This window comes from Bos indicus, chromosome 16 (assembly GCF_029378745.1).
Source record: "Bos indicus isolate NIAB-ARS_2022 breed Sahiwal x Tharparkar chromosome 16, NIAB-ARS_B.indTharparkar_mat_pri_1.0, whole genome shotgun sequence".
Lineage (NCBI taxonomy): Eukaryota > Metazoa > Chordata > Mammalia > Artiodactyla > Bovidae > Bos > Bos indicus.
The window spans coordinates 81,137,758-81,159,237 of record NC_091775.1 but is presented as its reverse complement, the minus strand read 5'-3'; the positions used below and the strand labels follow the sequence as shown (position 1 = coordinate 81,159,237).

At 61.2% G+C, this 21,480-nt stretch overlaps 1 protein-coding gene across 5 annotated transcripts in view; it reads left to right on the top strand.

The window, feature by feature from the left end:
- Positions 1 to 21,480, top strand: part of LGR6 (leucine rich repeat containing G protein-coupled receptor 6) — an 86,248-nt gene that overhangs the window by 3,625 nt on the left and 61,143 nt on the right. For all 5 annotated transcript variants that reach the window (XM_070768801.1, XM_070768800.1, XM_070768799.1 and 2 more), the window contains exons 2-3: positions 14,115 to 14,186; positions 16,488 to 16,559. In XM_070768801.1, the coding sequence (XP_070624902.1) occupies positions 14,115 to 14,186; positions 16,488 to 16,559 (144 nt within the window). The remainder of the gene's footprint in view (positions 1 to 14,114; positions 14,187 to 16,487; positions 16,560 to 21,480) is intronic.

The following is a 21,480-nucleotide window of genomic DNA, read 5'->3' as shown; positions in this document are numbered from 1 at the left end:
GAGGCAACGTTCCTAAAGGGTCTGGCACAGTGCCTGGCCCCTGGGGAGAGCCTGGTGTTAGCAATGTTGTTATTAGGGTGGCCAGGGCCAAGAAGTGTTAGTCAAGGAGGTCTTCCTGGAGGAGGAAGTGTGAGGAAGCAGGGGGTGGGTGGAGAGGTGTGGGGTGGATGTGTGTGCCTGGTGGAGGCTGAGAGGGCAGAGAGTAGGCGCAGGGAGCCGCGAGGAGCCCCTGGGACCTGGGCCGGCTTAAGTTTTCTCCTGGCTGATGTGGACGCAGAGATCTGCAGTGGGATGGCGTGGGGTGGGGTGGCATGGGGTGGGGTGGGCGGAGCCACAGCTGGGAGACCCCAGCTCACGGAGTCCAGCAGGGCCTGCTGTCTGAGGAGGCAGAGAAGCACACGGCCCGGGGGAGGGCAGCGGCCTTGGGGGCTGAGTCTGGGGGACCCACGAGCCTCGTCTCATTCTGGAGCCCAGAGGCCTCCCTTTCTGGGCCAGCCCGCACTGGTCTTTTCTAGAAGATTCTAAGGGCATGAGGTACCCCTGCAGAACTTGGGGTGTGAGCTCTAACCGCCAGCCAGTCAGCTGCTCGGGTACACGTCCCGGAACATTTCAGGACCGCGGTGCCCAGGGGTCTTGTTGAGAAACGAGGTGGGGGAGCCCCTCCCAGAAGCAGGGTCCCCCAGGGACCTTTGGGGGCAGGCCCAGGGGTCGCTGGAGGAGAGTGAGCAGTTCAAAGGAGAGGCGGGAGGCAGCCCCAGGCAAAACAAAGAGGAAACCTCTGGGGTGGCGGGCGGGGCGCTGGCGAGGAGAAGAAAGGCTGCCTGGGGGTGCTGCTGGCCCGCTCTGAGGGGCTCCCCTGCAGCAGCGCTTCCGTCCGTGTGCATCATACCCGCCGGCTGGCAGGGTCAGGTGGGCGTGGGGCCCAGTGCCCAAAGCGGAGGCCCTGACTGGCCTGGGCCGTCTCAGCCCCTCTGCCCACGGCCTGTGGCTCAGCCCCGCGTGGTTTCCGACTGCCACTCATCCAAGGCTGGTCCTGCGCACAGCACCCAGGCTGGGGCTGGGGGTGGGTGGGTGGGAGGCACCACCAGGCGGAGGGGGCCAAGCCTGGGGCCATGTGTCGTGTCTGGTGTGAAACGTTGACACCTGTGGGTGGGTCTTGTTTTTCCTGTGAAGGGGGAGCTCTGGGGTCTGGGCTCCAGGGCCCGAGGCGCTGCCCGTCGTCCGTTCCCTACCCTCCCCGCCACCGGCCGTGTGCATCAAGCCCCCGCCCGGGGACCTCAGCGCAGGGCCTTCCCCGAGCATTGTTTGCTCTTGGGTTCCTGGCACGGCGGGTGCTGGGGGGATGGAGGAAATGACCGGTCTCCCGTGGTGCCTGGAGAAGCGGGACACCCGGGGATGTTCCAGGAGGAAGAGCCAGGACTTCCAGGAGGCTGCGGTCTGCAGGATCCAGCTTCTGCTAAGAAGCCGAGTTCCGTGGAATGCGCAGGTCCTGAATGCAGCACCGGGAAAGAGCGGCCCTGGGGTGGGCCGAGGCGTGGGCTCTCCTTCTGCCCCAGGACAGACCCGGGGTCTCTGAGGACCCTGACGGTCCCCAGGAGCAGGGCTCTGGGCACCTGAGTGGGCTCGGGCCCCTTGGGAAGCTGCAGGAGACAGCGATGGGAGACATTTCCACCCTCTGCCCCCAAGCTGGAAAAGACAAGGCTTCTGAGCCCAACTGAGATGGACTCGCTGACTTGGGGCTCTCCTAGTGATGGGGGCCCCTCTGTGCTCACTAGTCCCCTGATAACGGGAGAGGCTCCCAATGGCTGACACCAGTTCAGGCCTTGCCTCCCCCGCGGACGTGGGAGAGCAGTTCTCCGAGGGGAAGGACACCCCAGAGGCCCAAACTGGGCAGAGAGCGGAGAGTCCTTCTGGAAGCCGCAGGAGGACACGGTGCAGAGGAGAGCTGGGGGCTGGCCTTGCGCCCCCCGAGCCGTGCCAGCGGGCGGGCACCGGGCAGTGGGCGGCTGGGGCGGGCCGCTGCCCTGCGACAGGAGCCCCCGGGGCAGAGGCCCTCTGTCCAGCCCCTCGCCCCTCACCCCAGTCTGTCTCTCACCTGTTTCCTTTCTGCCCTCCCTCCCAGCTCCACCGCGTGGGGGAAATGCCCGCACTTCCCATCCTGTACGCTCCCAGGAAGTCCAGAAGCTTCTTTGGGAAAACACTGGGCCATTCCTGGGGCCTGCGGACCTACCCGGGCCCTTGCCACCCCGGGGCCGCCTCCGTGGCCGTGTGAGCCGTGAGGGGGCATCGGCCTGGCCCACCTTACCGTAGGGAGTGGGGCTGCCTGCCTCCCCGCGCTGTGAGCCCGCCTCGCAGCGCCCAGGGGTCCGGCTCTGGGGTAGGCAGACGCCGGGCACCTGAACCCCCACCCACCGCCCCGGCCGAGCAGTCCCTGGGAGCCTGTTTCCTTCCCGCCTTGGGGAGAGTCAGGGGTTCCCCTCGCCACCTGCCCGCTGCGGCTCTGCCGGGGGTGGACGCGGGGTGACTCTGGGAGACCGGCGGCCCGGAGCAGTGGGCGGATGGCTGCCCGGGAAGGCGCTGCAGCGGGGAGCCCTGGCCGCTGGTGGATGCGAGATTCAGACGGCAGGGGCCGGAGGCCGATGGCCGGGCTGGGGGAGGGGACGCACCCGCGGGTTTCTCTCTATCACCTCCCCCCCACCACCCCCCGACCCCTCCGTCCCTCCCGAGGCGGGCCTTCCAGAGAAGGGCTTTCTGCCTTTTCCTCCTCAGGTCACGTTAAAAAAGCAAAACACAGAAAACAAAAGCCAGCTCGAGGTGTCGGGCAGCTGGGGTGATTGTCCAGCCTCCTCAGGCAGCTTCCGGCCCGGCAGGGCACCCCCCTCGCACCGGGCTGCCTGCGGGGAGGTCTGGTGTGCTTGTCCCGCGGGCAGGGCCAGTCTCCGCACTGCCCTGTGTGTCTGTGTGTGTGCCCAGAGCTGCCTGCTGGGGCCCGCCTGCTCCTCCCGTCCTCCGGCCCTCTGGAGGAGGCGGTGCCCGGGACGTGGCCACCGCCTCCTCCCCGCCTGGCCTCCGGGGTCCTGGGAGGGAAGCTGAGCCAGGCGCCTGGCACCCTGGCGCCTGCAGCACAGACGAGGCTTGCTGGGGCGAGACCAGAGGGTGGGCTCTGGGAGGACCACCGCCCTCTCCCCTCCCCCTACGCCTCTATGGGCGCTGGATGGGCGGGCGGCCCTGGGGCGTCTGGGTGTCAGGGGTCTGTGCGGTCCCAGGCTTAGAGCCAGGGCACGTGGCATCCCAGAGGGGCGGGGAGTGGTGGGGCCAAGGGGTCCACATGGCACCTCCCTTCTCACACACACAGACACACGCAGACACACGCACAGAGTCACACACAGATACAGAGACACAGACACATATACAGTCACACACACAGACACAGACACACAAAGAGACACCGAGACAGACACACAGACACACATGCTCCTGCGGGGCGGGTCTCCTCCTGCAGGGGGCGCCCTGCATGGCGGGAGTGCGTCATCCTGGTCACCGCTCCCCCAGCTCAGGCCCGGAGGCCCGGAGGCCCGGTGGGTGTTGGGGATGGAAGGAGCTGGATCGAGTGTGCGGGCTGTGAGCACCAAGCCAGGAAGAACTGTAAATGAATGCCCTCCCTGCCTTTGTGGTGGACACCGGACGGCCAGGCTGGGAGGACCATCGTCCGGGACAGAAGCGGGAGGGAGTGGGGACAGGGGCTGACTCCGCAGTCCCAGCACGGCGCCCGCCCAGTGTGGCTCGGGGGTGGTGACCTGGGCCCCCCTGCCAGGAGCCGTGTCCCGCGCTGTAGGGGCTGTCTTGGGCCGCCGCTCCACTGTCCCCACCTCCAAGGTCTTGAGTTTTGAACGATGGCCTCGTGTTTATTTTGCTCTGAGTCCTGCAGAGTGTGTTGCTGGCCCTGCGCTTGTTTGTAGGATGAGGGTCTCAACCTGACCCCGACCCCCAGTGGTCATGGGCTGAGCGAGTCCCCTCTGTGCCTGTGCCCTGGACCCTCTGCTGCTGTGCCCGGGATCACAGTGAGCATGAGTGATGCAGGCAGAGCAGGCTGGAGGATGCGGCGGGTGCCCTTCTGAGGGCCATGCTGGGGCCGGGCCCTGTGCAGACGCATCTGAGTGGACAGTACGGGGCGGCTGGGCCTGTGCACAGCGTCTGCGGGGCGGGGACCACGGCCGAGCTGTGCTTCAGTCAGGTGTCAGACTAGTGGGCAAGGCCTCCAGGGGAATGGCTGGGGGCTCCTCCCGTCTTTATGGTGGACAGAGCAGGGGGCTACTACAGAGCTCGGAGTGACCCGCCGTCTACCAGTCCCTGTGACGCAGGTCACAGGGACCCCGCAGGGGTGTGATCCCTGGGGCTCTCCGCCCTCCCTGTAACTCCTCCAGTTCCCACCCCCCACCAGCTCTGTGCGGAGGGGAAAGGCGGCTCTCCCTGCTCTGTTGGCCCTGAAGGCTGGAGATGGAGGTGCCGGGCGGTCCCCGTCATCCCCCAGGGCAACGCAGCTGCTCAGGGGGCTGAGGGAGGAGGCCGAGGGCCTGGGCTGCCCCTCGTGGGACTCACACAGCGTCAAAGCGCCTGCCTGCAGCCAGCCCACAATGCATCATGGCCCCACGGCGTGGAGGGGGCAGGGCTGGAGAGGGGGCAGGCCCCTATGCTGGCCACCTTGTCCAGGCCGGGCAGTAGCTGGACGTCTCCATGAGCCAGTTTGCTCAATACTTAACAAGAAAGTTGTTGAACAAACAGGAGGGTTGCGCAAATGTGATTTATGCCCTGCAGACCCTTGGACATCCTGAAGCCCTTACTCCACATGGGGCCAGCAGTCTCCCTCCTCTGGGGACCTGTCCGGGTGCAGGGGCTCAGACCCCAGCCCAGACCTGCTGGGTCCACGACTGCATTTCAAGTGTGCCCAGAACCAGCCTCCAGCTTCTCTGTGGAATAAATCAGCCAGCCCTGCACCCTCCCCCAGCCCCGCCCTGGGGTTGCTTTGACCCGAGTCGTTACTTAGATGGGGCCTCATGGTCACCTCTGTGATTTATTGCGAGGATGTGGTTAAGAAAGGCATTTGAGCCGGAAGCCTGCCACTCTGGGGGGCCGTCTTCGGAGGGAGCCAGGGAAGTGTCAGCTTGACTTAGGCCCCCGCTCTTCCTCCGGGAGCTTCCCCCCCTGGCTCTGACTGCCGTTCACTGCCTGTTTCCCAGCTGGCTGGTGTCGCTCAGTGCGTGGTGCCCAAAGCTGTCGCTGGGATGAACAAGGCCGTAAACGAACACACAGGCGGCGTGGAGCGCTCTGGAGAGCCGGCTGGGCCGGTGGGCAGCCTCCCATCCGGAGGCAGTGTGGCCTGGCCCCCCTGCAGGCCCGAGGGGTGGCATCCACCCGTGTGGCTGCGGTGAGAGCCAGACTCAGCTGCCAGTCGGCCAGCCCGCAGCCCGGCTCGGGTTTCGCCGAGAGTGGGACGTCTGCCCCATAAACCCTGCCGCACGGGAGCGTCGGCCTGTCCGTCACTCCCTTTACTGCTTCTTAGAAAAGAAGCCTCCACTCCGTGACCAAGGAGCAGAGACAGAGTGTGGGTGCAGAGAGGGCTCCGGGGCCGGGGGCTCTGGGCTCGAGTCTGCGCCGTGTCCGACTCTGAAGGTCCTCGTCTATGCCCGGGGAGGTTGGGGGCTGGTGGGCCAGCGGGCGCCACCCTGCAGGTGCCAGGTGGGGACAGGCTTAGGGCAGGGGGGCGCTGCGGGGAGGGTGCGTCCCACAGGGGCTCCTGGGACCACCCAGGTGCTGAGACCCATGGCCAGCGACCTCTGGGGGTGACTCAGAACAGCGTGCCCTTGGCCCTGCAGCAACTCTCAGCAGGTATGCCGGGGACACACAGATGAGGTGGACACACAGAAACACACTTCCTACTTCAGTCCCCTGAGATAAAGGCTGGGCAGTATAATCAGGAAATCCAGCAGGAGCCCTTAGCCGGCGCTGCGTTCCTGGAGGGCTTTCAGAATGAGTCCCCCCTCTCTGATTGTTTAACTTTTGTTTATGTGGAGTGTACTCACAGAAAAGTGTACCTTTGGCAAATGTGTCCTGGTAAATTTCTACAAGCTGAATACACTTGGGTAACCAGTGCCCAGACCAGGAAATGGAGCAGTAGCAGCCTGCCCCCAGTACCAGCTGCCCCCGAATCCCGGGGCAGCCTCGGCCATGGCCCCTCTCGCCTGTGTTGGCCTTGATGTGGACGGAGCAGGGCTGTGTGTGGCCCTTGTTTGAAGCCCCCGCCTGCTCCCACGGCTACCATCTTCACTGTGGGTGGGCTCGGGCGCCGTGGACAGATCCTGTGGTTTGGGGCTTTCGGGATGGGGCTGCTGGGGCCGCTCCGGGCAGGGGTCTGGGACGCACGGACACACAGGAGAACTGCCAGGTCACAGCAGACCCCAAAGGCCGCTCCAGGCAGAGGGCGGTTGGGTGGGGCTGTGGTCCAGGGCGTCAGCAGGGCACTTCCGGGGTGGGGAGGACGGGGAGGGTGTGGGGTGTACGGAGGCCTATCCGAGTGCTCCCCGCATCGCGCCCGTCTCCTGTCACCGCGCCCCGAGCCAGGCGGTGTCCGCGGGGCCTCGTCCTCTACCTCCCTGGGCTGCTGGCTTCCGGGCCCGGGGGCACATCGCCCCAGCCGCTGCCCGCCCCCGTGTGTGTCCGCGTCTCTTCTGCGGCACCTGCACCCCGGGCTGCCCAGAGGCTCCTCCACTTCAGATGCTTCACTCACTTTCACGGGGAAGACCCTTTCCCACAGGTCCTGGGGATCAGGACCCCAACACGTCTCTGAGGACCTCCGCTCAGCCCACAGCACCATCTCTGCGGCTGCCCCGCTGCCCAGGTGCCGCCTCGGCCATGCTCTCAGCCAGGCCGCTTTCTCAGGGCTACCCTGTCCTTCGTGGCCTTCTTCCAGGAAGCCCTCCCTGCCTGTGTCCTGGTCCCCAGGCATGGGGTTCCTCCAGCACCAACGTCCAGCTGTGCCTGTGGTCTGAATGTGTCCTTGGACTGCAGCTTCTGAGGGCAGGGTGTGCCCACCCCCTGCTTGAGTGCCCACCCCCTCCTCGTGTGCACACACACCTCTCTTGTGTGCACACTCCCACACATACCTCCCTTCTGTGCACACACACCTCCTTTGTGTGCACACCCCAACACACACCTCCCAAGCTCGGCTCAGCTCTGCACGTGAGGTGCCGGAGCAAGGAACGAGGCCGATGGCACCCTTCCAGTGTGTCTGGCCCAGGGCACCATGCCCAGTGGCGGCCCAGTAGTCAGCCCTTTCCCATGCCCCCTTTCCCTCCAGACAACCCCCTCCCTAGGGACTGGGCTATTTCTTGGTCCCAGGGCCTCTGCAGGAGTCCTGGCTATGCCCACAACACAGGGAAGAAGGAAGCCCGGGGGATAGGGGTGCCCAGCCGTTTGCTCTCTTTAGAGGAGCCAGGAGACAGGAATGCCTTTGGCTGGGGGACCCTGGCCAGAGATCGGAAGATCAAAGGTGGGAAGATGAGGGATGAGGCAGGCGGCACTCTCTGGAGGCTGCAGTGGCAGCTGGTGGCTCCTAAGGGCAGGGCAGGCCCAGAGCACCCTCCCGCGTTCCCCCGAAGTAACCCAAGGAACAGCTTCTCCAGACGAGGGCTCTGGGGGTGAGGGCGGCTGAGGGTGGGAGCTGGGCACCGGTGGGCAGGGCTGATCCCGGCACAGCTCCCCAAAGAGGAGCTATTGTGCGACAGGTGTCGGTGCAGAAACTAAAACATAGGAAACATAACTCGGTCGCATCAAGCACCTGGAAAGCAGACAGGCCAAGGTCAGACTCGGCGTCCACAGACCGCGTCCCCCTCAGGAGATGGTCAGTCCGAGCACAGCACAAGGGAGCGAGCTGGACATCTGGTGGGGCCCCTTCTTCCGCGGGGCTGCTAGTTGACCCTCGTTTCCCGAGCCTGTGGCCCAGACAGGCGGGAGCTGGGAGGGGGCGGGTTGTCAGAGCCCCTCCGGGGGGGACGAAGAAGGTAGCAGACAGGAGATGACCCACACAGGACTCGGTGGGATCCGCCGGGCCAGGCTCAGGGACTCAGGGCTGGGGGCGCTGGGCGGAAGGACACGGGAGGCTCTGCGGGCTGGCAGGACCTCCCGGGGGAGAGACAGCAGGGCTGGGCTCTGGAAAGTTCCACCGGTCCTGGCAGCCGGGCGAGTGGGACCAGGAGGCCCAATCCCTCCTTTGTTCCTGGCCGCCGCCCCCACCGCGCACCTTTCAGCCTCAGGCGGCTGGGGCAGGCGCGGGGCCCGGCTGGGCTCAGCAGAACCAAGCCTCTTACTGTGACTAGACGGGCAGTAACTTGATATTTCCGAGTCTTCCTTTCTGCACTGAAAAGGAAATAAAGAACTTCTCTCCCGGCCTGATGAAAGGATTAGACGAAATGAGGCCAAGGCCGTGCCAGGCTCCAGACGGCACCTGCACGGGTGGGGGCCTCCAGGGCGGCCTTGGAGGGTCCCCGCCCTGATCCGTGTCTGCACGACGGTCCCTCCCTGCAAAGGTGGCTCTTGGTGCTCTGAGTCCAGCGTCCCCTCTTTCTTATCAGACTCAAGCTGAGACTTCAGAGAACCATCCGGCCGGGATGGGCGAGGGTGGCCAGGGCAGCTGCTGGGACAGCGGTCCTGATGCGAGAGGAAGGCATCCAGCTGGGAGGTGGGGGGTGGAGGAACTCTGGATACAGGACCTCTCCAGCTTCCCCCAGACACACCTGCCACTGTGTCGATGCAGCAGAGTGCGCCTGAGCCAGTGCAACAAAGGCTGGAGCTTCGGCTCCACAAGCGGGCCCAGGACTGCGGCCTGCTCAGCACACAGCACACCGCCTCCCGCTCGGCACACACAGCGCACCGCCTCCCGCCCGGCGCAGGGCTGCCCGGTCCCCGGCCTGCCCTCTGCCCCTGCCCCCATCCCCTCTCTTGGGTGCTCTGGAGGACCTCTGACCTGATGGGATGCCCCAGCCCCCTCTCTGAGGGGCTCCGGGCCCACAGGGGAACAGATTCCCGCCTCACATATCCAGAGATGGACAGAGGGAAGGTCAGGGCAGGGCTGGAAGGCAGCACTGGTGAGTGGAGGGTGCTGAGCTGGGCGGGATCTAGGGGGACCCCCAGGTGGACCCTTGGCTCCGGGTCAGTCTTGGTCGGGGCTGCCTGGGGAGCACCCACCCCTCGGCGCTGTGTGTGTGATGAGGGTGTCCTGGCAGCCATCGTGTGGGCAGACCAGCTGAGCCTGCAGGGTCAGTGGCCACGCCCAGGCCCTGTGAGGTCCAGCCCCAGCCCGTGTCACTGCCCATTCGTGTCACTGTGCCACCTGACTGGGCTCTGAGGGGGTCCCACACTGTTGGGTCGGCAGCTTCAGCATGTGGCGCGAGGCCTGATGCACTGCAGGCGCTTCACGAGCTGGAGGGCGCCGAGCGGCTGGGGGTCAGAGGTGCGTGTGCTGGGCCGCGGTGGGCAGCTGCATAGGCGCGGCGCTGCTTTCAGGGTGCCCAGCGCTGGTAAAGCGCTTTCCTAGGGAGGAGATGGCACAGAGAGAGCTGAGGTCTCTCGCCCAGTCACGCAGCCGGCAGAGAGCGGAGATGAGGGGGGGAATGGGCCGACGGCAGGGCCATCCCAGGACCTCCGACAGGACACCAAGGACACGCCCCGTGTCTGCTCCGTCCGGTGTGGCAACTGCTAGCCACGTGTGGCCAGTGTAGACGAGGCACTGAATTTTCACTCTGATTTAATGACCTGAAGTGTGAACAGTCAGTGCAGGGGGTGGAGGGCTGAACCATCTCGGGGCGGGGGGAGGCCTGTCGCCCCGCTGGGCTGCGTGAGGCTGCCCTGAGTGGGCCAGTGGTGTCCTGCTGGCTTCTGTGTGTGGGTGGCCCGCACAGGGAAGCAGACACCCAGGCGGCCTGTCCTGACCGTTCTCTGCAGAGCCTGTTCCAGGCTCAGTGGAGGGAGGCCCAGGGGGTCAGCACTGACCATTGGGGCAGGGAAGCACCTCTGACTGGGCAGAGGCCTTGGGACCCCCCAGCTTGATCACTTTGCCCAGCAAAGTAGCCATGTCCCCTGAGCCTGGGACAGCCTGGCTCCCCCACCTAGGGGTTCCTGCAGGGCTGAGGGTCAGATCAGCCTGGGACCCTCTCCACCTCTGAGGCCACCCTCCTCCCCTCACTCAGGCACCCGCACCCTTTCCTGCTGGTCCAGCCGGCACTTTCCCTTTTCCAAAAAGAGGTGGAAATGAGGGTGTGGCCTGAAATCGGTGCCAAACCTCGATTTCTGAATGCAGCATCCTTGAGCAGGAGGCATCTCTCTAGCCTCTCCTGGCTCTGTCTCCTTCCTCTGCTGTCACTTGGAGGAGACAAAGTGAGCACCATTCCCTGACTCCTGTGGGTTTAGAATCCAGGGCTAAAATCTACTTTATCCCCTCTCACCTGACTTTTAGGAATGTCCCCTTCCCTGGCTTTATCCCTCCTGCCCGCCTGAATTAACTGGGTCACCTGATGACCCTCTGGGTTTCCTGTCTCTCCCCGGTTCCATATGACATGCACAAGCCTTGTCTTGGCTTGGAAACCACGGGGACCCCCCTTTGACCTCCAGGTCAGATGCCAGCGCTCCCCATCAGCATCTGTCTTCCCCACCCTCGGCCGCCCATTTCCTCCTTGAACCCTAGCTAAGGGGCTGTGTTACAAACAAAGGAGTCAAGACTGGGCAGAATCAAGCAATAGCCCCTTTGTTTAAAAATACAGCATTGTTCTCACACAGGAGTTTGTGCAAAGCCCGAGAGCCTGAGGTTGTGCTGTGGTGCGTGTGACAGCTGGTGCTCTTTCCCTGGCTGGAGTCATGCCCTTGTTGGGAGATGTGCAGAACTCTGAGACAACTCTGTGTCGGCTGGTTCGGAGCCTCCAGGAAGGCAGTGGGGCCAGGCTGGCTGGGGTCCTTCACTGGGGGTGCTGCAGCCCCTGTGTGCCAGATGCCCCAGGCCTGAGAGTAAGTCCTCCCTGAGCAGGAGCCGGGGTCACAGGGGTACTGAGCCCTGAGCATCATAATTCCTCAGGGTGAGGATGTTATGAAGGCCTGCTGAGCCGGCCCTGTGTTTACTAACTGGTTTGTTTATTGACTCCTGTGCTTCTCACTCAGCTCCAGCAAGTACATCCCGGACCATCTCACATATGGGAAGAGGGAGGCTGCCGGAAGTCAGCCAGCACAAGCAGGCCCGCAGGCTGGTCAGTGCAGCTGGCTGCTGGTGGGGTAGGGCAGTGCCAGGAACAGGGCAAGAGCCCAGCTAACGCCCCTGCGGGAGCCTGAACAAAAGTGCAGGGAGCCTGAACAAAAGTGCAGGACGCAGGACGCTGCTCAGCTCTGGCGGGAGGGCCTCTCAGAGGAGATAGCCTGGGGGCACGGCGGGGTGGGGGGGGGGGGGGAGAGGGACTGTTTCCTGTTCACTCCGGCCACTTGGCTGCAGAGATGGGCCCTGCGTCCAGGCCTCTACCCCCGGTGGGGACAGTCCTCCCAGGCCCACCTCGCAGGACCAGGGGCTTTGTCGTCTGCTCACAGGAAAAACGCACACTGAACAAGTCCCGCAGGGCCCTTGGGTGTCGGCCGAAGACCTCGGCGGCGGGCCTCCTACTGCCCCCACGCGGCCTAGTTTCGCGTCCTCCTGCTCTCTGCCCTGAGTCCCTGGATCCTTCTGGTCGTCACAGCTGCCTCTCCCGGCTTCCCTGGTGGTCCGGGGCACCCAGGGTCGAGCGCTGAGAACGCTCCGGTGTGCAGGCTGCCAGGCTCGCCCGTCGACCCTCTCCCGGCCCCGCCCCTGGCGAGTACAGCCAGGGGCACAGAGCGCCCCGAGGGCTGCTGGGAAAGGCCGCATGGCGGGTGACACCCAGCCTCGCCCTGCTTTCGAGCTGAGAGAAGCAGTGGGCAAGGCCCAGCGTGCGGGAAGGCGGTGCTGCGCAGCCAGAGAGTGCAGGCTTCGACCAAACAGGTGCTGAGTAAAGCACATCCTGGGAGCCGTGCGTGCGTGCGTGTGCGTGGTGCGTGCGTGCGTGGTGCATGCGGGTGTGTGTTCTGCCTGCGTGTGCGCTGCTAGCTCTCGTGGGGCGGCGGCACTGCAGTGGCGTTTGCGGCCGGCGTTGGTGTCCAGTCTGCCCACGACCTGGGCCCCGAGCCCCACGAAGCAGCCTGCGCTTCCCCGGTGGGTCGGAGCCCCTTGGCTCGCCCAGGGTCACAGCCAAGAAGGGTTCAACCCGGGCCGGGGGGGCGGGGGGCGACTCGGCTGAGCGTCCCCCAGAGGGTTTACGTCGTGGTAAGGCGGGTACTTGGAGAGCGCGGACTTGGAGTGCCGTGCACGTGCACAGACACGCGCCCGGAGCTCCTCGGACCGCGCGTGCCCGGCGGCTCACACGCCCCCACAGCGCTCTGCGGCCCGCGCTTCCCCCGCCCCCTCCTTGGCACCGGCCCCCCCAGCCCTGCAGCTGGTCTGGGCGCTGTCCCGGCAGGATGCGGGCGGGCGCGGGGCGGGCCGCTCCTCCCGGGGAGAACAATGAGGCCGCTCTCAGGACGGGCCCGGGGCGGGTGGGGGGCCTGGAGCCACATCAGAGCCGCGGAGCTGCGGCCCCCGGGGCGACGGCTGAGTGACGAGGCCTGAGTCACACACCCCGCCAGCCCTTGTGGAGGCACGTCCGGAGGCGCTCGGGCGCGCGTTCCGGGGTACCGGCTCCGCGGCTCCTCGACTCTTCCCGCCGGGCTGACGGTGCGCCGGCCCGGGACCCGCAGGAGGCTCCGCGCCTGGCCCCGGGCCGCGCTTGCCGCTCCCGTCGCTGCCCTGCGCGCCCCGCGGCTCTGTGGCCGCCGGCCCCGTCTTGGACGGCGGGTCGGGGCGCCGCCGGCCCCTCACCTCTGCCCGCACGGGGCGCCCGCCTTCCTCAGAGGATGTGTCCCGCCTTACCAGGGATGAAACGCTGGCGCCTCAACAGCCTTTTCATCGGCGGGAGCTGGGCCCCGACTCCCCCAGCCCCTGCCCCACACCCCGTGTCCAGCACACACCTCAGCACGGGCATTTCTTACAGGAAATGCAGACCCTGGGGTTTGCGGTGCAAGTGCATCCCTGGGAGGAGGGAGCTGACAGAGGCCAGTGGCCGCTGTTAGGGGTTTGAGATGCCGCGGATCCCGAGAGTGACACGCACACATGCAGTCCCCGGCGAGGGCTGGGAGGAAAACCCTGGGGCCGGGCCGGCCCGCAGACTGTGGGGCTCTTGCCCACTGGTCACTGAGGTACAGGCGGCAGAGGAAATGCTGTGCACGCTCTGGCAGGCAGTCTGTAGGCACTGGCTCACTTAATCCGTACAAGGACCCTAGGAGTCTGGGGGCGTTCCCCCATTATTATGGATGAGGTGACAGAGAGTAGTTCAGAGCCCTCAGTCAGGTGGGTAAATGAAGGAGAGAGTTGACTTCGGTCTTCCCTCTGCTTTCTCAAGTGTAAAGTGAAGCAGCATCGGTACCCACGTTGGGGTCATTGGGAGAATTCAGTGGGATTGTTTGGGTAAAGGGCCGCCGACACTGGACACAGTGGACCTCCGGCAGATGCTGGCTGTTCCTGCCGAGATCGTCTGTGTGCAGGGTGCCTTGGAGGTGTGGCGCGGAGGCCGCCCTCAGGGTCTCATAATGTGGGAAGGCAGCTAGTCTAGGTGGGACTTGGCAGGATCCCGCGCCCTCTGGATGGAGAAGAGGAGAAGGAGCCTGGGGGTGCGGTGGGGGGACAGCAGGAGGGAGACACTGCAGGCCTAGAGGGCTGTAGAATCCCGCTGGCCAGTCTGGGGATGGTCCCAGGAGCCCGTGGGGTCTCGGATAAAACGTCCATGGGGTCCTGCGTGTTGAGTAGCCCTGTCCTGCTCTAATGTCTGTGAACTTTTCTCTGGCTTGTCCCTGATGAGGGGTCAGCTTCCTCCTCGGCCCTCATCATGGCCCATCCCCCTGGGAGGAGGGAGCCTCGGGGAGCGCCACGTGGGGCCCGGGGGACACGGTCTGCTCATGTGCCTGCTTCTGTCTCGCAGAGACCTGAGCATGAACAGCCTCACGGAGCTCTGGCCTGGCGTCTTCCACCACCTGCGCTTCCTGGAGGAGCTGTGAGTAGAGGCCTTGGTGGGGGGTGGGAGGGGCTGGTGGGAAGGGCTGGAGGGGGTACTGTGACCTCTGACACCAGGGCACTGGGCTTCCCCGGGGAGCGGGAGTCTGGCAGAAGGAGCCATTCTGAGACAGTGTCAGCGCCACCTGCCGAGGCGTGGGGCTGAGTGGGGGCAGCGTGGACATAGGAACTCGGACGTGAGCCTCCACCTCCCTGAAGCTGACCAGCTTGCTGTCAACATTTCTCCTTTCCTTGAAAGTGAGAGTCGCTGAGTTGTGTCCGACTCTTTTTGTGACTCTATGGACTATACAGTCCATGGAATTCTCTAGGCCAGGATACTGGAGTGGGTAGCCTTTCCCTTCTGCAGGGGATCTTCCCAACCCAGGGATCGAACCCAGGTCTCCCAGATGGCAGGCAGATTCTTTACCAACTGAGCCACCAGGGAAGCCCCTTTCCTTGGGGCCGTCCTTGACCTGCCCTTGTCCCCTGGGTCTGGCTGCTGGCCACTCCCTGTCCTGGTGGTCCTTCCTCTGCAGTGAGTGCCCGCTTGACCCCTTCACTGGGGGCTGCCCCAGCGCGTAAGGACAAACCACTCCTCCCTCTCTGATACACTCTGTCCGTTGTGGGTGGCTCTCACCAGCTCACGAGCTTTCTCTGGTTCCCCACAACCCAGAAAAGCCGCTTCAAGGACCCTCCCTCACTTGGCCCAAGCCCACCAGCCAGCTGTGCTCCATGGGAGCCAGTTTCCCCTCCAGCCCAGCAGGTCCACTGTCTCTCTATTCTTATCAGGGCCAACACAAGGCCCACTTCCTCCAGGAAGCCCTCTCGGGTTGGTCCCTTCCCACAGCCTGGAAGCCTGCATGCTGGTCTGACGCGCTAGTGCCGTGCTGAGTGAGTCAGCGCCTTGGACCGAGCGCCTTCTGTCTCCTTGGGGCAGCCAGCCGCCCTCTTGCCACCCTGCCCTCCTTCTCGCCTGATCCCCAGGACCCCAGCCTGCTGGTTCATGCTGGGCACCATCAGTCTTGGGGTTCTGCTGGTTTCGCTTAAACTCTCAGATCAGGCTCCTGGTTCCAAACACTCAGCACTCCACCTGCACCCCGAGCCCTCTCCCCTGGTACAGCCCTCCCTACCGGGCCCTGGGCAGGGCCCCGAGGGCACCCTGCCCCGCCCGAGTGCACGAGCAATGCCTATGGACGCTGGCTCTCGGCTTCAGGACGTGCGTTGGCCTGGAGTGGGGAGAGGCCTCTTGGAGGAACCGTGGCCTGTTCTCAGGGGAAGGGACAGCAAGGCCACGGAGGGGGCCTGCCTGGTGAGAAGGAACGCAGGACAGCAGCCATGGAGTCGGGCTGGTGACGCGCACAGCCTGAGCCCGGGGCTGGTCCTCTGTCCTCCACTCCCTGAGGGGCTTGCTGGCCCATTTTGGAGGCAGAAATGCCCTCCTACGGAACCCAAGCGTGGAGACCCCAAAGATCACAGCACTTTTTTTGAAACAGGAAGTTTTGAGAGAAGCCTGCAAGCCGCAAAATGAAGATTCCACTTTCTGTGACAAAAATGAAAAGGAGCCAAATAAAGTGAAATAAAATGAAATAAACTGAAATAGAAAACGAAATGAAAAAGGGAAATGAAATAAAGTGAAATGAAGGGAAATAAAGTGAAATAAAATAAGATGAAATAAAGTGAAATAAGATGAAGTAAAAAAGCAAAATGAAAGGAAAAACAACAAATGTCAACTAGAGACGCTCAGTAGAGAGATTAAAAAAGACAGCTTCTGAGCTGTGTTAGCCCAGCTCCCATGTCAGCAGGCCTCTGAGAGCTGAGTCCTGGTGATGCCCGTGGGGACTTTGAGGCCCCCATGCACCTTGCAGACTCCGATGGGGACGCGTGTCAGGCGCCCTGTGCCTCATCTGTTCCTTTTAGGGTTGATGGTCACCTGTGACCAGTGTGGACGTTCTTGACTAGACCGCGGTGGTAGATTCGTTCCTACACCCCGCTTCTGCTCCAGATTAATGGGGTTGGCTGTGCAGTTTGGAGCTCAGGGAGACCCACACATCTAGCTCCGCTGCCGACAGGACAGCGCAGGGCAGGCTGTGGGTGGATGCGGCCCAGAAGATAATCGGGTCTGGGAGGTGCCGCACACACTCTGAACTGAGCCTCGGTTTCCTCCTCTGCAAGTGGGGGTCCTTGTGAGGTCAGCAGGGCAGTCTCCACCACCCTCCCTACCCATGTCCCGGGACTCTGCTGTGGGGCCACCACCCTGCCCAGCCGCCCGCCAGCATCACCCGCCCTTCTCTCTGGTTTGCAGGCGCCTCTCCGGGAACCGCCTCGCGCACATCCCGGGACAAGCGTTCTCCGGCCTCAGCAGCCTGAAAATCCTGTGAGTCTAGGCCCCACGTTACATGGAGACTCAGCTTTGAGGACTCTGGGCAAAAGGAGGCTTGGTAGCCTGTGTCTTGCTTTGCCACTGGCTTGCTTATTTCCTTCTCTTCACTTTTCCCTTTAATTATTTCCAGGTCTTTGCTTTTGCCTTGTCCGTAAGAAAGTTGGTGGTTTGCTAACAAATGCTTAACGGCCGGATGCTTGCACCACAGTGTCAGGAAGTGTGATGTGCCATGAACGCGGCCGAGGGTGCAGGCAGGTCAGGCCTCTCAGGCCAGGAGGAGCTGGACTGTTTCTGCAGAGAAGACTCCACACTGGATTCTTAACTGCCCTTCCCTCTGAACCCTGGCCGCAGCGCGGAATCCCCCGCCTCCAGTTCCCAGGCATCTGTGTCCTTGAAGCGGAAGGAACCTGAGGCTGGAAGAGAACCCTGCATTGCTCTTCCGTTGACCCCACAGCCCCCTTGGGGAGGGGACGTGAAGGCAGCCTCTCCCCAACCCTAGTCCCCGCCCCGTCCCTGCGAAGAGTGTGGGTGAAAGGAAGTACGAATGGGACTCAGGGGGTCCGAGGGCAGGCTGGGGAGGGTCCTCGGAGGGCCTGACCCCGGGCTGGGGGCAAAGCGGATCCTGGGGGCCGACCCCGGAGCGCCTGAAGACCCCTGCAGCGGTGAGCCGCCCCCTGCCCTGCTGCCCCCACAGCCCCGCCCTGACCTGCAGGGCTTCTTTGTACAAGGGGATCACCAAGGTGTCAGTTCAGTTCAGTCGCTCAGTCGTGTCCGACTCTGTGACCCCATGAATCGAAGCACGCCAGGCCTCCCTGTCCATCACCAACTCCCGGAGTTCACTGAGACTCACGTCCATCGAGTCGGTGATGGCATCCAGCCATCTCATCCTCTGTCGTCCCCTTCTCCTCCTGCCCCCAATCCCTCCCAGCATCAGGGTCTTTTCCAATGGGTCAGCTCTTTGCATGAGGTGGCCAAAGTACTGGAGCTTCAGCTTTAGCATCAGTCTTTCCAATGAACACCCAGGACTTATCTCCTTCAGAATGGACTGGTTGGATCTCCTTGCAGTCCAAGGGACTCTCAAGAGTCTTCTCCAACACCACAGTTCAAAAGCATCAATTTTTCGGCACTCAGCCTTCTTCACAGTCCAACTCTCACATCCATACGTGACCACTGGAAAAACCATAGCCTTGACTAGATGGACCTTTGTTGGCAAAGTAATGTCTCTGCTTTTTAATGTGCTATCTAGGTTGGTCATAACGTTCCTTCTAAGGAGTAAGTGTCTTTTACTTTCATGGCTGCAGTCACCATCTGCAGTGATTTTGGAGCCCAGAAAAATAGTCTGACACTGTTTCCCCTGTTTCCCCATCTATTTCTCATGAAGTGATGGGACCAGATACCATGATCTTAGTTTTCTGAATGTTGAGCTTTAAGCCAAGTTTTTCACTCTCCTCTTTCACTTTCATCAAGAGGCCATCTGCCATCACCATCACTTTCTGCCTTGAGGGTGGTGTCATCTGCATATCTGAGGTTATTGATATTTCTCCCAGCAATCTTGATTCCAGCTTGTGCTTCTTCCAGCCCAGCGTTTCTCATGATGTACTCTGCATAGAAGTTAAATAAGCAGGGTGACAATATACAGCCTTGACGTACTCCTTTTCCTATTTGGAACCAGTCTGTTGTTCCATGTCCAGTTCTAACTGTTGCTTCCTGACCTGCATACAGATTTCTCAAGAGGCAGGTCAGGTGGTCTGGTATTCCCATCTCTTTCAGAATTTTCCACAGTTTATTGTGATCCACACAGTCAAAGGCTTTGGCATAGTCAATAAAGCAGAAATAGATGTTTTTCTGGAACTCTCTTGCTTTTTCTATGATCCAGTGGATGTTGGCAATTTGATCTCTGATTCCTCTGCCTTTTCTAAAACCAGCTTGAACATCTGGAAGTTCACGGTTCACGTATTGCTGAAGCCTGGCTTGGAGAATTTTGAGCATTACTTTACTAGCGTGTGAGATGAGTGCAATTGTGTGGTAGTTGGAGCATTCTTTGGGATTGCCTTTCTTTGGGATTGGAATGAAAACTGACCTTTTCCAGTCCTGTGGCCACTGCTGAGTTTTCCAAATTTGCTGGCATATTGAGTGCAGCACTTTCACAGCCTCATCTTTCAGGATTTGAAATAGCGCAACTGGAATTCCATCACCTCCACTAGCTTTGTTCATAGTGATGCTTTCTAAGGCCCGCTTGACTTCACATTCCAGGATGTCTGGCTCCAGGTCAGTGATCACAACATCGTGATTATCTGGGTCGTGAAGATCTTTTTTGTACAGTTCTTCTGTGTATTCTTGCCACCTCTTCTTAATATCTTCTGCTTCTGTTAGGTCCATACCATTTCTGTCCTTTATCGAGCCCATCTTTGCATGAATGTTCCCTTGGTATCTCTAATTTTCTTGAAGAGATCTCTAGTCTTTCCCATTCTGTTGTTTTCCTCTATTTCTTTGCATTGATCGCTGAGGAAGGCTTTCTTATATTTTCTTGCTATTCTTTGGAACTCTGCATTCAGATGCTTATATCTTTCCTTTTCTCCTTTGCTTTTCGCTTCTCTTCTTTTCACAGCTATTTGTAAGGCCTCCCCAGACAGCCATTTTGCTTTTTTGCATTTCTTTTCCATGGGGATGGTCTTGATCCCTGTCTCCTGTACAATGTCAGGAACCTCAGTCCATGGTTCATCAGGCACTCTATCTATCAGATCTAGTCCCTTAAATCTATTTCTCACTTCCACTGTATAATCATAAGGGATTTGATTTAGGTCATACCTGAATGGTCTAGTGGTTTTCCCTACTTTGTTCAATTTAAGTGTGAATTTGGCAATAAGGAGTTTATGATCTGAGCCACAGTCAGCTCCTGGTCTTGTTTTTGCTGACTGTATCGAGCTGCTCCATCTTTGGCTGCAAAGAATATAATCAATCTGATTTCGGTGTTGACCATCTGGTGATGTCCATGTATAGAGTCTTCTCTTGTGTTGTTGGAAGAGGGTGTTTGTTATGACCAGTGCATTTTCTTGGCAAAACTCTATTAGTCTTTGCCCTGCTTCATTCCGTATTGCAAGGCCAAATTTGCCTGTTACCCCAGGTGTTTCTTGACTTCCTACTTTTGCATTCCTGTCCCCTATAATGAAAAGGACATCTTTTTTGGGTGTTAGTTCTAAAAGGTCTTGTAGGTCTTCATAGAACTGTTCAACTTCAGCTTCTTCAGCATTACTGGTTGGGGCATAGACTTGGATTACTGTAATATTGAATGGTTTGTCTTGGAAACGAACAGAGATCATTCTGTTGTTTTTGAGATTGCATCCAAGTACTGCAGTTCGGACTCTTTTGTTGACCATGATGGCCACTCCATTTCTTCTGAGGGATTCCTGCCCGCAGTAGTAGATATAATGGTCATCTGAGTTAAATTCACCCATTCCAGTCCATTTCAGTTCGCTGATTCCTAGAATGTCGACATTCACTCTTGCCATCTCCTGTTTGACCACTTCCAATTTGCCTTGATTCATGGACCTGACATTCCAGGTTCCTATGCAATATTGCTCTTTACAGCATCGGACCTTGCTTCTATCACCAGTCACATCCACAACTGGGTATTGTTTTTGCTTTGGCTCCATCCCTTCATTCTTTCTGGAGTTATTTCTCCACTGATCTCCAGTAGCATATTGGGCACTTACTGACCTGAGGAGTTTCTTTTTCAGTATCCTATCATTTTGCCTTTTTATACTGTTCATGGGGTTCTCAAGGCAAGAATACTGAACTGGTTTGCCATTCCCTTCTCCAGTGGACCACATTCTGTCAGACCTCTCCACCATGACCCGCCCGTCTTGGGTGGCCCCACACGGCATGGCTGAGTTTCATTGAGTTAGACAAGGCTGTGGTCCATGTGATCGGATTGGCTAGTTTTCTGTGATTCTGGTTTCAGTGTGTCTTCCCTCTGATGCCCTCTCACAACACCTACCGTCTTTTTTGGGTTTCTCTTACCTTGGGCGTGGGGTATCTCCTCACGGCCGCCCCTCCTGACCTTGAACGTGGAGTAGCTCCTCTCGGCCCTCCTGCGCCCGCGCAGCCTGGTCCTGTGTCTGTCCTGGGCTGCACCCATCTAGAAAGGTGTCTCTTTGCTCCAGGTTGTCTGTGGGTGGGTGGCCCTGTCCGCCCTGCCCGGGAGATTCCTGCTCCCAGCCGGTCGGCAGCCCCACCACCTCCAGGCGCCCTCCTCGCTCGGTGTTGTCCCTCACCCCCTCCTGTCTCCGGGCCCTGGGGCCCTGGACCCTCCCCACCTCGCTCCTGCTCCGCCTGTGGGCGTCCCATCCCGGCCCTACCTGCCTCCTCTTGGCCTCCCTCCGGCGCTAAGTCCTTCCTGCCTCCTCTGTCTGTCTGTCTGTCCTGCTCCCCCCAGTGCTGCTGCCGCCGGGCGGGGAGGCACCCCCAAGCCTGACACGGCCTGGGAGGCCTGCTGGGTGGTGGTCCCTGCCCGGGGCAGGCCCAGGCCTGTGGCCAGATTGGAGATCGGGGTTCTGTCTACTCAGCCTTCAGAAGATGAGTCTCAGGTCCTGTGTCTGAGCCTCCAGCTTGTGGACACGCCTTTCTTCCTCACCTGCCTTAAGCAGTTAATCAAAGCCTCCCGAAGCTGCAATCCCGCCCCCTTGACATGGTGCTGGCCCCGCAGGTTGGGTGGCTGGAGAGGCAGCGGCTGGAGCTGAGGGTAGCCTGTCCCTGACCCCCAGCGGCACCCCTAAGACCCCTCAGTCACCCACAGCCTTCATGCCTGCTCTTTGCCTGCAGGCCTCCTCTGCTTCAGGAGTGGGGGGGGGGGGGCGTTGAGGAAGGCACCCACCTACCTAGTGCCCTCAGAGTGGAGGTGCCACCTGCATCTGGG